At 36.0% G+C, this 14,135-nt stretch overlaps 1 protein-coding gene across 2 annotated transcripts in view; it reads right to left on the bottom strand.

The window, feature by feature from the left end:
* The window catches only part of Ankrd13c (ankyrin repeat domain 13C), a 70,147-nt gene extending 56,357 nt beyond the window's left edge, over nucleotides 1-13,790 (bottom strand). For both annotated transcript variants that reach the window (XR_013091999.2, XM_076863722.2), the window contains exon 1: nucleotides 13,028-13,790. Coding sequence is in view for 1 of the 2 variants with exons in the window: in XM_076863722.2 (XP_076719837.1) it covers nucleotides 13,028-13,469 (442 nt within the window). In the remaining variant the exon portion in view is untranslated. The remainder of the gene's footprint in view (nucleotides 1-13,027) is intronic.
* Nucleotides 13,791-14,135: the final 345 nt, after the last annotated feature.

The raw sequence follows: 14,135 nt of genomic DNA, 5'->3' as shown, positions 1-14,135 counted from the left end.
CCTTTAGTTAAATGTTTGCAGACCCTGTTCTAATAAGGAGGATTTCACTTCTTAGTGTCTTGCTTCCATGACATAACACCTATCACTCATCAGTTTGTTTGTTTGTATAGTTTGTATATATAACCACATCACATTGCTATTAAGAAAAATTTATCTCATAATCTAGTACCTGATTCTACAGTCATTATTTTATAATGCAGAATCAGGACAGGGGTTCTTAAAGGGTCCTGTTATTTCTCTTCCATCTTACCCAGAAGTAACATCCATTCATTGTCACTCAATAAATATTGCCTGAGCATTACATGTACTAAGCATAGTGTCAGACATTAGAGATTCAACCATTAAACTCATATTCAAAAAGGAGAAAAATTATGAGACAAAATAGAGTATAATAAGCACTAAGAAAACAAACAAAAGGTTAAAGCTAAACATTAAAGGCAGATATGCTTTTTGATATTTTAGTCCGGAAAAGAAATGTTTCTCAAGAGATGCTTTAAATAAAATCTCAAGAGATGCTTTAAATAAAAGATGAAGAAAAGCTAAGAGCCAGGCATGGGGGCACATGCTGCAATCCCAGTTACTCAGGAGGATGAGGGGGGAGGATATCAAGTTTGAGGCCTGACTAGACAACAAGCTTCTTTTGGTTTTTTGGTTTTTATTTTTTGTTCGGTGATGGTGCTGGGGTTGAACCCAGGGCCTTGTGCACGCAAGGCAAGCACTCTACCAACTGAGCTATATCCCCAGCAGACATTTATCATAAAACCTATCACAAAATAAAATAAAAAGGCTGAGGGAAGGTGTAGTTCAGTGGTAGAATGCTTGCCTAGCATGTGTGAGATCCTAGGTGTGATCCCTAACTCAGGGAGGAAAGCAACAGCAGCTAAGAAATCACAGAATGAGAAGAAAAGCACTGCAGACAGGCCAGAAATAACCTTGCATTCAAAGAAATCAAAGAAAGAGAATATGGGCAGAACACGGAAAAAAGGAAGAAATTTGTACAAAATCAAATTGTAGAAGCAAGGTCCTCATAATGTAGGGTTCTTTATAGCAAGAAACATGAACTTAACTTTTTAAGTGAATATAGTATTAAGAAACCTTGGGCAGAGAAGTGGCATGATGCAAATTTTACATTTTACGATTACTCCTGTAGGGCTGGGGATACATAGCTAATTCAGTTGGTAGAGTGCTTGCCTCACATGCACAAGATCCTGGGTTCAATCCCCAGCACCACTAAAAAAAAAAAGATTACTCCTGTAACCACAGAGAATGGATTGGAGAGACATAAGGCATAAGTCTAATGCATTCCTGGAAAAAGATAATAAAAATTGGTTGGTCCCAAAGTGGTAGCAGTTAAGGCACAGGCATACTGATTCAAAATTATGTGCTAATTAGATGTGAATGAAGACAAGAAATTAGAATGAATACCAATGACTGAGGCTTGAACAATGGATAGCTATTGATATAATTTAGAAGACTGGGTGGCCGTGTAGAAGGGAAGAGGACAGGATAACTCCATTTTGGACAAGTTAATTTTAAATATCTCAGGTAGATAGATATGAATATAAAATCTGGAACTCAAAGGAAAAGCCTAGGCTGGAGATATAAATTTGGCAGTAAATGAAGAGAAATATTTAAAGTCAAATATAAACTTTTGAATATCTCTTTTTGCCCTAAAAGTCTAAGAGGTAATAATAGTTATCTTTCTTCACTTCTCTACCTTTAGAGGAAAAATGAAATATCATGCTTTATATGGTAAATGAATAGAAGGAACTGTAATAATTGTTCCAGCCAAGAAGAGAAAGTGAATGGACATACACAAGGATGGAAGAGAAAAAAGCATCCATTGGAAGTCTTAGAACATACCTTCCCCAAGCACCATTCCTTTGCCCATATGGGAAACTACTGTATCTTTTTAGAGGTCTATAACATGTGAGTGTAATCTGTAATTCAAAAAATTAAATTAAAGGACAGCCTACCAGAATCTAGAAAGAGCACCAAGAAATTAAGATGTTCATTCTCCTAGATTACTACTTTGTTTTCTTAAACCCTCTAGAAAAATACGGGGTGGGGGGTAAAAGCAACAGTACCAATTGAAGTTGTGAATGAAACTTTTTACAGGTCCAAATTATGAATCACATTATCAAGAGTTAAAAACCAGAAATGACTTTAGAGTCCAACAATACAATACTTCTCACTTTAGAAATAAGATTATCAGCAGAAATATCTACTATATAGATGACAAATACCATGCTGTCAATATTTTAAATGATAAAATAATAATCATGATTAACATTTTCATCACCTAAACTGAATTTATTATCAAATATGTCAGGAAGGGGCTGGGGATGTGGCTCAAGCGGTAGCATGCTCGCCTGGCATGCGCGGGGCGCTGGGTTCGATCCTCAGCACCACATAAAAGTAAAAAATAAAGATATTGTGTCCACCTAAAACTAAAAAATAAATATTTAAAAAAAACAAAACAAAACAAAACAAAAACATGTCAGGAAACAGCTCATATGTCTTAGTTATGCCAGACATGGTGGCACATGCCTGTTAACTCCAGTGACTTGGGAAACTAATGCAAGAGGATCTCAAGTTCAAGGCTGGCCTAGGCAATTCAGTAAGACCTTGTCTCAAAATTTTTAAAAAAGGTGGTGGTGGTCGGGGGCAGGGGGGTGTGGGTCAATGGTAGAGCACTTCGAGGTTCAACCTACAATACTACAAAAAAAGAAAAAGAAAAATCAAAGTCATTAACCTCTATCTGCTATCCTCCTTGGCTTTCTTTCCTCAACCTAAGGCTCAAGCTAATTTTCAGTTTTCTACATCTTTGGCCTGCTGTTTTAGCTAATGTATTATAAAAGAGATACTAAAAACATATTTACAATTAACTTTTAATAATTTTTAAATCTGAAAGAGAATGGTTTATTTCTAACTTGGTAAATAAATTAAATTTTATTTTATCAAATAAGTGAAAAGAATTTCAGTAACATTAAAACCACTTTATTTTTAAAATATGCAAATAACCAACTGAATAACTAGAATTTAACGGGCATATATTAAATGTGCCAGGCCCTATGCTATACACTTCAAACATCTTCATCTCATTTAATTCATTCAAAAACCCTGAGAAAAATATTATTCGTATTTCACAGGTAAGAATAATAGAGTTAATACATTATTTCCCGAAATTGCCTATCTAAAAACTGAAGAGGTCATGACTTTAAAAATCTATATACTTTTTAATATACTAACAGTTTTCAAGCTTTGGCCTCAGGACTCCTTTATAATTCCTAAGAATTATTAAAGATCCCAAAAACTTAGATCTATGAATATATCTATTTATATTTATCATAATAGAAATTAAAATTTTAAACTTTTACTTAAATGCTACAATAAAACCTTATGGATTAATATAAAATTGTTTTCTCACCATAGTTAGAATAGCTATTATCAAAAAGACAAAAAGAAAATGCTGGCAAAATGCAGAAAGGGGATTTCTTATACACTGCTGCTAGAAATGTACATCACTACAGCCATTATGGAAAACAGTATGAAGTTTCCTCAAAAAAATCGAAAACAGAAATACCATATAACCCAGCAATATCACTACCTGGTACATATCCAAAGGCAATGAAATCATTTATCCAAGTGATATCTGCATACCCATGCTTATTACAGAGCTCTTTATAACAGTGAAGATATGAATTCAAATAAGATGTTCATTGACAGATGGATTTCTAAAAACTCGTATATATTCACAGTGTAGTATTATTCGGCCATTTAAAAGGATGAAATTCTGTCATTTGCTATAAAATGGACAGAACTAGAGGACATTATGTTAAAGGAAATAAGACAACAGGAAGACAAATGCTACATGCTTTCATTCATTTGTGGGAGTTAAAAAAGTTGTTCATGTAGAAACAGAGACCATTAGAGAGGCCACCAGAGTCTAGAAGAGGAAAGGGAAGGTTAGAGAATGGATAATGAGTACCAAAACATAGCTGGGTACCAGAGAAGTAGTTTTGATGGTGTATGCCACAATAATGCAATTTCAGTCCATGAAATTAGTTACACATTTCAAAGTAACTAAAAGGAAGAGTTTGAGGTTTCCCAATATGTGACACTGACAATATTTAATTAATTACACATTTCAAAGTAACTAAAGGGGAAGAGTTTGAGGGTTCCCAGTATGTGACAATGACCATATTTGAGAATATAGACATTCTTTCCCTGATTTAATCATTATACATGGTACACATATATCAAATTTTACAATAATGTACCCTCCAAATATAGACAAATACTATATGTAAAAAGAAAAGAAAAAACTATTTCTAAACAGGAATAGGGCCTCAAAAAATTAACTGCAGGGGCTGGGTTGTGGCTCAGTGGTACAGCGCTCACCTAGCACATGAGAGGCACTGGGTTCAATTCTCAGCACCCCATAAAAATAAAGTTATTTTAAAAATAAAATTAACTGTATTGTTCAAAACAAATGTCTGACAAAAACAGTACTATTTTAAATTCTTTAAAAATATAAATATATTTCTTTAATGTCTGACTTAATGGAAACTAACTAGATTTTTTAAAAATCTAATTCTGCATTTATTCAAGTATTAAATGTTTTTTTCCATAGCATGAGCAAGATCCTGAGTTTGATCCCCAGCACCATCAAAAACAGAACAGAACAAAACAACGCTATTTTGGTTAGAAGTATAAGAGACTCACAGCTGAAAAAACTAACAGTATTTTAATAGTCTTTTCAAAGTTCAGGGTATTCTTTCACACTATACAAAACTTATTAAGTAGTCACTTATTAAGGCAGTTGCAATATGAAATCTAAAATCATATCAATTAGTTGTCTGTACTATATTAACACTGAAATATTCTGGTCTCTTGCACTTTGAGGGGATCTTTTATGACAAATGATTTTGTAACATCATGCACTGATGTTACATTGGAGAAATATTGATGAAGTTATGCAGATGTTCTAAATGTTGACACATTTTGCTATATTGTATTTTAAAAATTATATTTAAGATTACTTTCAATCTGACAAAAACAGTCTTTTTAAATATTGGGAACCTGTCAAGCTTACAGTGACAGAGATAAGTTCTCCCAATTCTAATTTTCATTTGAAATTTTCATTTTTTCCCTTAAAGTCATAAGCTTACTTCATTCATTTCCCAGATAACACCTGCCAAATCTCAATTGCAATAATCAGTTTGTCTGTAAATCATTTTTCAAGTAAAAATGGCATTTCATGAAAAAATGGCTAATTCAGCTTACAACTCAGTTTTACAAACGTTTTTCCCTTACTTGCCCTTCAGTATACAGAAAACATCCCTCACAATCCCCATTATGTTACCAAGAATGCTAAAAAGGATGTACTCAATGATACTTTTGCTTTTGTACCATCAGTGAATATATATCAACATAAAGAGACGAGAAATAACTTGGCATCATTATAAAAAGTTTTGATTTTGTACAGTCCCTAATACAGAGCAGGAAATTACAAGTAACCAATCTAGCTTCAGGTTTTACAGACATGTTCAAATCTCACCCAAACAAACATAACAGAGAATTTCTGTATTAATTTTTAGAAATGGCATACTAAAACTAACACTAACACATAATATTATATCCAATCTGTCATTAACTCCTACCAGCTCTAATTTCTTATCACTTCCACAATTACCCCCACTTAACTACAATAGTTTGTTACTGATCCTTGTTCTTCCCATCCCCTCATTCTTCTTCATAAAGCAGATAGTGAGCCTTTGAGCCTTTTAAAATGAGATTGTTAACTCTGTAGCTCAAAACATCTAACTGCATCCAGTGTTGCCAGAATAAAAGCAAATCCTTAATAATTGTCTACAAAAAGTCTACATGCTTACACACCCAGCAACCTAACTCCTATTCATCCCCTTTTGCTCACTTTGTTCCAGACACACTGGCTGACTTATTCCTTGAAACTGACTTTCACAATCACTATTTTCTACTTGAAACTGCTATGCCAGATAATGTTTCCTAATTTTCTTTAGGTAACTGCTTAAAATTCTTATTGGTATCTTCCCTAAACGTAACCTCAATGAAATAATTACTACCTCCCTTTTCCCTGTATTGCCAGCATTCTCTGCTCTCCTCACTCTAATTTTACTCTGTAATACCTCTTATTAACAGTCATACCATATGGGTACTGGTTTATTCATTCTCCAACTCTCCCATTAGAATGAAGGTCTATAGAAGCAGCTGACAAACACTATTTATCAAATACTAGGAGCCCACTATATATCTTCTGAATGAATGAACCAACAAAAGAAAGAAAAACAATTCAAAACAAAAAGGGCAGTGTCAGAAACTGTTTTCACTCTACAAAACACACTTTGCCCTAGGACAACACAGGTCTCCTCCTGATTATGAAAACAACCAAAGGTTATATATGCATAAAAGGAAAACACATAGTACAGACAGCTTTATAGAATAATTCAGTACTAAGAAAAATAAAGCCTGCTTTAACTGCTTGCCAGATATCTGCAGCCAAGAAACCAAATGTACTAAACTGAGCTACACCAATAGTAGACTAAAGGTGACGTATAAGTGAGTCAGACAATGGTAACCCTTTAACAGACAGGCAGTATGAATTCAAGCATCAGATTAAAACTTCAATTGAAAGCCTATCTAAACCTTAAAAACAAAAGTTCCTTGTGCTGTAGGGTAATTATAACCAAAGGTAAAAGCAAGACACTAATATCAGTTCTCATTACTATCATATGAGCCTTCAGATTTAAAATATTTTCAAGTCCATTCTTCCACTGGAGATTATAATGCCCTTAGAAGGAGATGATATTATACTTACTTTTTTTCAGAGGTTAACTAATAAATAATGTTGTAAAAACCAGTTTGTAGAGAAACAGGGTCTCAAACTAGGATCCGATTCCAAATGGAAATGGCACTTTAGTTTTGCAGATAATCTTTAGGATTTCAACAAGAATAACAGGCTCTAGAACAGGTAGAATTCAGTTAAATCACAGAGTAAAACCTCACATAGCCTGATAACTAATACCATCTATAATCTTCAAACAATTAGAAAAAAAAGACTTTTTCCTTTTTTTTTTAAGCCCCCATTTTACATATTTCAATTTTGTTCTAAAATGGGTTTCTCATTTCTCCCTCAAGGAAATAAATGTTTGCCAAGCCCCCACCCAATTCTCTAGGAATTGTATTTGTTTTCTAGACTCCAAGCATCCTAACAATCAGTAAACTCTTAATTAAAGTAGAGTTCTGTGACTTAAGATGGCATTGACTTGGGGGCAGCCATACTACCTAGAACTCAATTCTCCAATGAGTTCCCCAAAATTCTCTTGTGTCATTGAGTATGCCCAAGACCTAACATTGCCAATAAATGCCAATTTCCACTGAATATTTTTGCCAAAACTGGAAGGTTACAACTCTTATTAGGACAAGAAGGGAAGAAGAGGATCATCTCTCCCTTTGTAGAGATAGCTCTGCAGATGTGTTCACACCACAATATTGGTAAGTGGTGGGTCAAGTTTACAGCGTCAATGGTAATGCCATCAGGAAACAGAACCACTTAAGACAAGGATAGTCCTATTTTGTTGGAGATGCACATGAGATAAAGGAGAAAGGTCATGTTCATCTAGTTATGAAGAACAACTAAATCAAATTTTACAACCAAGTCACCCTCAAACCCAGTGAAGATAAGTAATACAATTGAATGGATTTTCTTGGGATTTAAACATCACATTTTTATAAAGAAAAACAAGGTCTGATTTAAAAAAAATAAAGTTTTGAAAGACTACAAAACATGAAGAGAACAAATATAGAACTACTAATATTCTTTTAAATATATGCCATCACTTTAACCCTCTCCTGGCTAAAACTGTTAACCAGTAACTTAGTTCAGGATTTGTCATGTTTATTTACAGATGCCACTTCTCAAGAGACCTTTTATGATTATGCATTATTCTTTTCACCCATCATGAAGATTTTATTGGCAAAAACAATGCAGAAAATATAATATCAAAAGGAAGATAAGGAATGTATACAGAATAAATCAAAATAAACATTTTACACGGTCACCAGATTCTTCCTCAATTCTCAAATGCATATTTTTAATCTTTCAGAAATTAAAATTTTCAAATCCCTGTCTAAAGAAATCTGCCTGCTGCCAGGCAAAGATGTTTTTAACCATTTCACTGTCACTTCACTGAGTAAGGAACAGAAATTCAAGTGAAATTTGAAATCCCTAATCATCATGGTTTTTTTTAATAACTTCAAGATATTACAACTAAGTAAAAATGAAAATTAACTATTTAGAGAAGATAGCTTGTTATATGCCACATAATGTAATTAAAGGCAGGCGAGATTGCCAAATCTCTCAAAATAGATCAGAAATGGTTTGCTTCTTAGAAAGGCTGATTTGAGCAGTTCATATACCCAGGACTTTCTCATCACTGGCAACTGAATGATTCTGAAGCTTCTGACTAGAATCCAACAGAATCTGCTTAACTTCTTAAGGATATTTAACTCAGAGGAAAAAATCAAAATTAAAAGTTCAACAAACAGGGAGTCTTCTGTATGCTTCACATCATTCTCAATTTAAAGGTAGTGAATAAGTAAAATCATTATTGTTTAAAATAAAAATAAACAACCTGTTCCTATAATACTGTGCCAAACTACCAAGGGCAAAAGTGATTCAGAAAAATCCTAAGACTCAATGTGAAAAAGACTTAGATGTAATCTCTAATTTTATACTAAAGAAAAATGTGGCATATAACTAAAGATATAATAAAGATACAACATTTAAATTTTATGTATTTTTAATGTAGTATCTTTTCTCCACTGCCCCCTCAAAAAAATCAAAAAAATCATAAGTCACAATCTTTTGGCATATCTAAACACAATATATACATGATGCTACAGCTGTCACGGTATTTAACTTATATTTCAAAACACATGTTTGAGCCCCGAATATAGTATTTCTGAAAATAACTGATGGTTCAGAAAATACAACTCCTATTCAACCAACACCTTATCACAGATGAAAAAAACAACTTACAAAAAAAGTTTATCTGATCATAAGTCAGTGAAACTGAAAATGGCTAAAAAATAGAATTCAACAAGCTCTCTATCTAATAAAGGAACTGACTAAAACTAACAACACATAATTTAATAAATGTAAAGTCCTGCGTTGAGGGTAAAAAAAAAATAAATTCAAGAAGCAATATTACAACAAAAAAAGAATAGCTCACTTGAGAAAAAGCAATATTAAAAATTATCATACTCGAGGGCTGGGGCTGTGGCTCAGCGGAAGCACACTTGCCTGGCATGTGTGAGGCACTGGGTTCGATTCTCAGCACCACATAAAAATAAATAAAGGTCTATCAACAACTAAAAAAAATATTTTAAAAAATTATCATACTCTAGCCAGGCGCAGTGGCGCACACCTGTAATCTTAGCAGCTCTGGAGGGTGAGGCAGGAGGATCATGAGTTCAAAGCCAGTTTCAGCAATGGCAAGGTGCTAAGCAGCAGCTCAGTGAGACCCTGTCTCTAAATAAAATATAAAATAGGGCTGGGGATGTGGCTCAGTGATGGAATGCCCCTGAGTTCAATCCCCCATACCAGGAAAAAAAAAATCATACTCTTAAACTGCATAAATAAGTATGTCTTGCTTTGGAACAATAAATATAGTCTCCTTGTTCCCTTTGGTTAGGGGCCTACTATAGCTCTAGCACTAAGGTTTCTTCCAGGCACCATCTAGAAAGGGAAGAATTAATAAATTTGAGTTTTACTAAAGGAGAATGAGTAAGTCTTTCTTTTACTTAGCACACATATATTATATACTGTGCTTCAGGGACCATTTTAAAGACTTTATAGATTAAGTCACATGAGGAATGAATGCACAAATTAGGAATGTTTAACCTAAAGGAAGGGATATATGATAGCTCCTGTCAAGTATCTATGGGTCTATCATGTGGATGGATGAAGTAGCCCACTTATTTTTATCATTCTGTGAACAAGAAATAACAAGAGATTTGAGTTCTACAGAAAAACTCTGAGAGCAAAACCTGTCTGTGAAGTTTAATTTTAAGTGCTAAGTGGGAAAACATGTATTAAAGAACTTTGTCTGCTATGAAACAAAACGTACACATTATTAGAATTAACTTCCTTGTAAAAGAGTAGATCTCAATCAAGAGAAATATTTACAAAGAAACTAATCATGGGCTTAGGAGTATCAATTATTGCTAATTTTAAACTGCAATTCATACTAAGTATGTGACTTTATTAAGTCTCCTTGTCTCTCTGGCTTCACTTTTCTCACCTTTAAAATGAGGAGAAAAGTATCCCCTTCTCAAGGCTGTTGTGAGGATTAAATGTGACAATGTATGTAAACATTTAGCATGATGCTGACACAATAAATTGCATATGTAATAATGATCATCATCATCGTCATCATGAATAGCTTCAGAGAATATAAACTATATGATACATGGTATAATTGGATGGCTCTGCTATGCACCTGCCTGAGTATATCTTTCTGCAATGTACCTATCATGTTACAGCAATCCAAATATAATATGGAACTTGATTGGGTAATTTAAAAGGCATTTTTATGTTATAATTTGAAAGGAAAAAATACCCTTAAAATCTAAATAAAGTATTCTGATTAGTAAAATATCAAGAATACAAGTAATAATGCAATAATATAACAGGGAAATTATGAAATTACAAGAAAAATTTTAAAAGACTAAAGCAGCAGCAGCAGCACATTAAACAGAAGCTACTCTTCCCAGGAAATAAAAGAAATATATACAGGCGAGGAGGCCCAATTACACTTTTCACAAGTACGTGAACAACTAGTTACATTCATCAGAAATATCAAAATAAAGGCAGTTTCATTTAAAAAGTGAATTTCAGTAGAGTAAGAACAAGAGTTTAAGGATACACAGAATACTAATTACTTTGAATGGAATTTGAGCTTTAACAAATGTACTCCCAAATGTTGGATTAAACAACACCAAAGCCCAACTACCTAGCAATTAGGTAAATTCAGAACCTTCTAATATTCATAATCCATGTCTTCTTGTAAATGGAGTTAACTCAATAGGAACCTCTAATCTGCTTTCAGAGATATTTCAAGATAGTGAAATTTTAAAGGCAGTGGCCCAAATCTGAAAAACTTTCTAATGAATGACTAATAAATTAAAAGTACAACTCTTTCCCAAAATGTTAGAATATAATTCTTTCCAGCAAACATTATGCTTATTATAGTACTAACATGATGAAATAAATAAAATGTAGAAATAAAAAACTAGGGTAGCTTTAAGGTACTTTTGGGGGGATCTGACTTCTCATAAATGATAGTGTAATTACAACAATTACAATGCAAGTTCCAAAAACAAGTGTTGTTAGAGAGCTGTAAAATCAATAGGAAACTTATTTCCTTTTTTAATTTTAATTTTTGTCTTAATATTAAGTAAGGAGCCCAGAATCCAGTGGAATTAAGGGAGCTTATTTCACAGGCAGATAATTCATTAATGTAATTTTGTGTCATTTTTAGCACAGAGCTGAGTGTATTCTAACAAAATGTATACAATAATTGTCATGTTAAAAGCAGAACTATCAACAATATTTACTAACTGCTCAATTTAAAATGACATTTATTAAAAATTAAAACAGTATCAGTATTCACATTAGTTTTCATTAACAAATTTGCTTTTGCTGATGCACAAGGCCCTGGGTTCAAATCCTGTACCAAGAAAATAAACAAATTTACTGATGCTCAAATATCAATTCAATCACGTTACTCTTTAGAGAAACAAAAAATTTCATCTGACAAAATAAGGCAAAAGGTAGAAAGACAGTTCTTCAATAACAAATATAGTATTCCTGCCGGCACAGTGGCACACGCCTGTAATCCCAAAGGCTCCAGAGGCTGAGGCAGGGGGATCACGAGCTCAAACCCAGTCTCAGTAAAAGCAAGGTGCTAAGCAATTTAGTGAGACCCTGTCTCTAAATAAAATACAAAATGGAGCTGGAGATGTGGCTCAATGGTCGAGTGCCCCTGAGTTCAATCCCCGGAAACCACTCCCTCCACGGAAAAAAAAAAAAAACATACACACACACACACAATTACTTTCTCATATAGGCTATGATGAAATTACTATGAATATTATCCCCAGTCACAGTCAAATGAGACGTTACTAATAGCAATTATATACATAAAACTGACAATAAAAAACTACTGAGAAATCACTTTAATTGTTCTAGGGGAAAAAAAAGGCAACAAATTTCTAATGTGTGACGTTCAGAAAAAATCGTCCTAAGTTTCTTGAGAGCAAACCAAAACCAAAACTAAAAAAGAAAACCCCAGACTGCCCAATGACAGTTGAAATTACAAAATCACAACCAGATACAGTCAAGTTGGGATCTGAATCTGAGTATGAAAGAAGGTGGGCAATTTATATGTCCAAAATTAAACCTTGAAGGGGGGCTGGAGTTGTAGCTCAGGGGTGGAGTGCTTGCCTCATATGTGTGAGGAGGCATTGAGTTCGATTCCCAGCACCACATCTAAACAAGCAAGTAAAATAAAGGTCCATCAACAGCTAAAAAAAAAAAAAAAAAAAATTAAATTAAACCTTGGGATGGGAAGGACAGAAAGCAAAAGAAAAAAAATACATAATTTCATAAACAAAGAAAGGACGCCAGGTTAGATAAGGAGAAACCTAAGGATCAGTTTATGCCTGTCTCAAAGATATACAAAACAACTTCTCACAGTAAACTCCAAAGTGGGCAAGGAAACATTCTTTTTGCACCCACAGGAACCAACCTCCTTACCACTAGTATGCTAAATCATGAATCCGACATGATTTACTGGTATTTGGACCCTGCACGATAGGTACAGGAAAGAAGGGTCGGCTGGAAGGGAGCCTAGAATTCCAGAGACCTGGGGGTACACACCCAACGCGGAAGGAAAGGTGGAGAGGGGCTAGCACTCCTCACCGTGATTATCTTTCTGCCCGATATTGTGTGTTCGGATGAGAGAGGAAAGTCTCCTCACATCCCCCTTGAAGACGCACTCGTGCACCGGATAGTGTGCGGGGCAGTTGCTTCCATCCGCGACGACTGCAATAGGATTGGTGCCGGCTAGGAGAGCCGGGGACTGAGAAGTGGTAGTCACGGAATTGTGCAGCGGCAGGACCGGGGCACCAGGGGGATTGGAGGAGGCCGGAGTTGCCTTCAACTGCAGCCGGTGGTGATGGTTACTGAAGATCTTATGACAGGCTTTGCCGCCCTTGCCGCTGCTGCCAGTGCCAATCCTGCCTCCCGTAAAGGTGCCGCCGAGAGCAGCTGCCGCTTCCTCATCTCCGGGCTCCAGCAGATCCCCCTCTTCTTTGCTGGGCTTGTGGTCCCTCCGCAATGAACGGATCTTCTCCCCGGTCATCACCGCCGCCAGGGGCAGGGAGTAGATCCGGCAGGCTCACCGCGGGCGACGGAGCTGGCGCTGCGGCGGCACGAGGTGATTAGAGCGGCGGCCAGGAGCCTCCAGCGCAGCATGAACTCCCAGAACACCTCCGAGCCCGGGACAAACGCATCTCCTGGAAGAAAAGCCGGCTCTCGCCTAGGCACCAAGAGACGCAAGCTCGCTGAAGGGAGCCACAACTCTGGTACCCACGACACCAGGATTCCAGTCCCCGCCGCCGCAGCTGCAGCAGCCACCGCAGCCGCCGCCACTGCCTCACACCAAAAACCAGGGCACCGCCATCTTCCCTTTGCTTGTCTCGCGAGAACTCCCCCGGGACCGAAAGGGAGGAAACACCGCGATAAGTGTGCTTGCTGCCCCCGCTCTCTCGCTCTCTCTCTTGCACCTCCGGAGTCCCAGTCTCTCTCGCCCGCAGCGTGCCGCCGCCCTCAGCTGGAGTCTGGAGCTGGAAGACACAAACTTAGCGTCCTACTGGCCGCGCTTCTTGTGGGCGGTCTGAAACCTTAGCCTGCATTGGAGGTGTTTGCTGCACGTTATACACAATGATTAAACCCTCAGACCTCTGAGCCTCCCTCAGAGTGCAGAATGACGCCATTGCACACAGGATGTGATGTCACTGAGATGCCA

Source organism: Callospermophilus lateralis, chromosome 7 (assembly GCF_048772815.1).
Source record: "Callospermophilus lateralis isolate mCalLat2 chromosome 7, mCalLat2.hap1, whole genome shotgun sequence".
Classification (NCBI taxonomy): domain Eukaryota; kingdom Metazoa; phylum Chordata; class Mammalia; order Rodentia; family Sciuridae; genus Callospermophilus; species Callospermophilus lateralis.
Note: the sequence above shows the minus strand (reverse complement) of the source record. Positions and strands in the feature narration are given on the sequence as shown.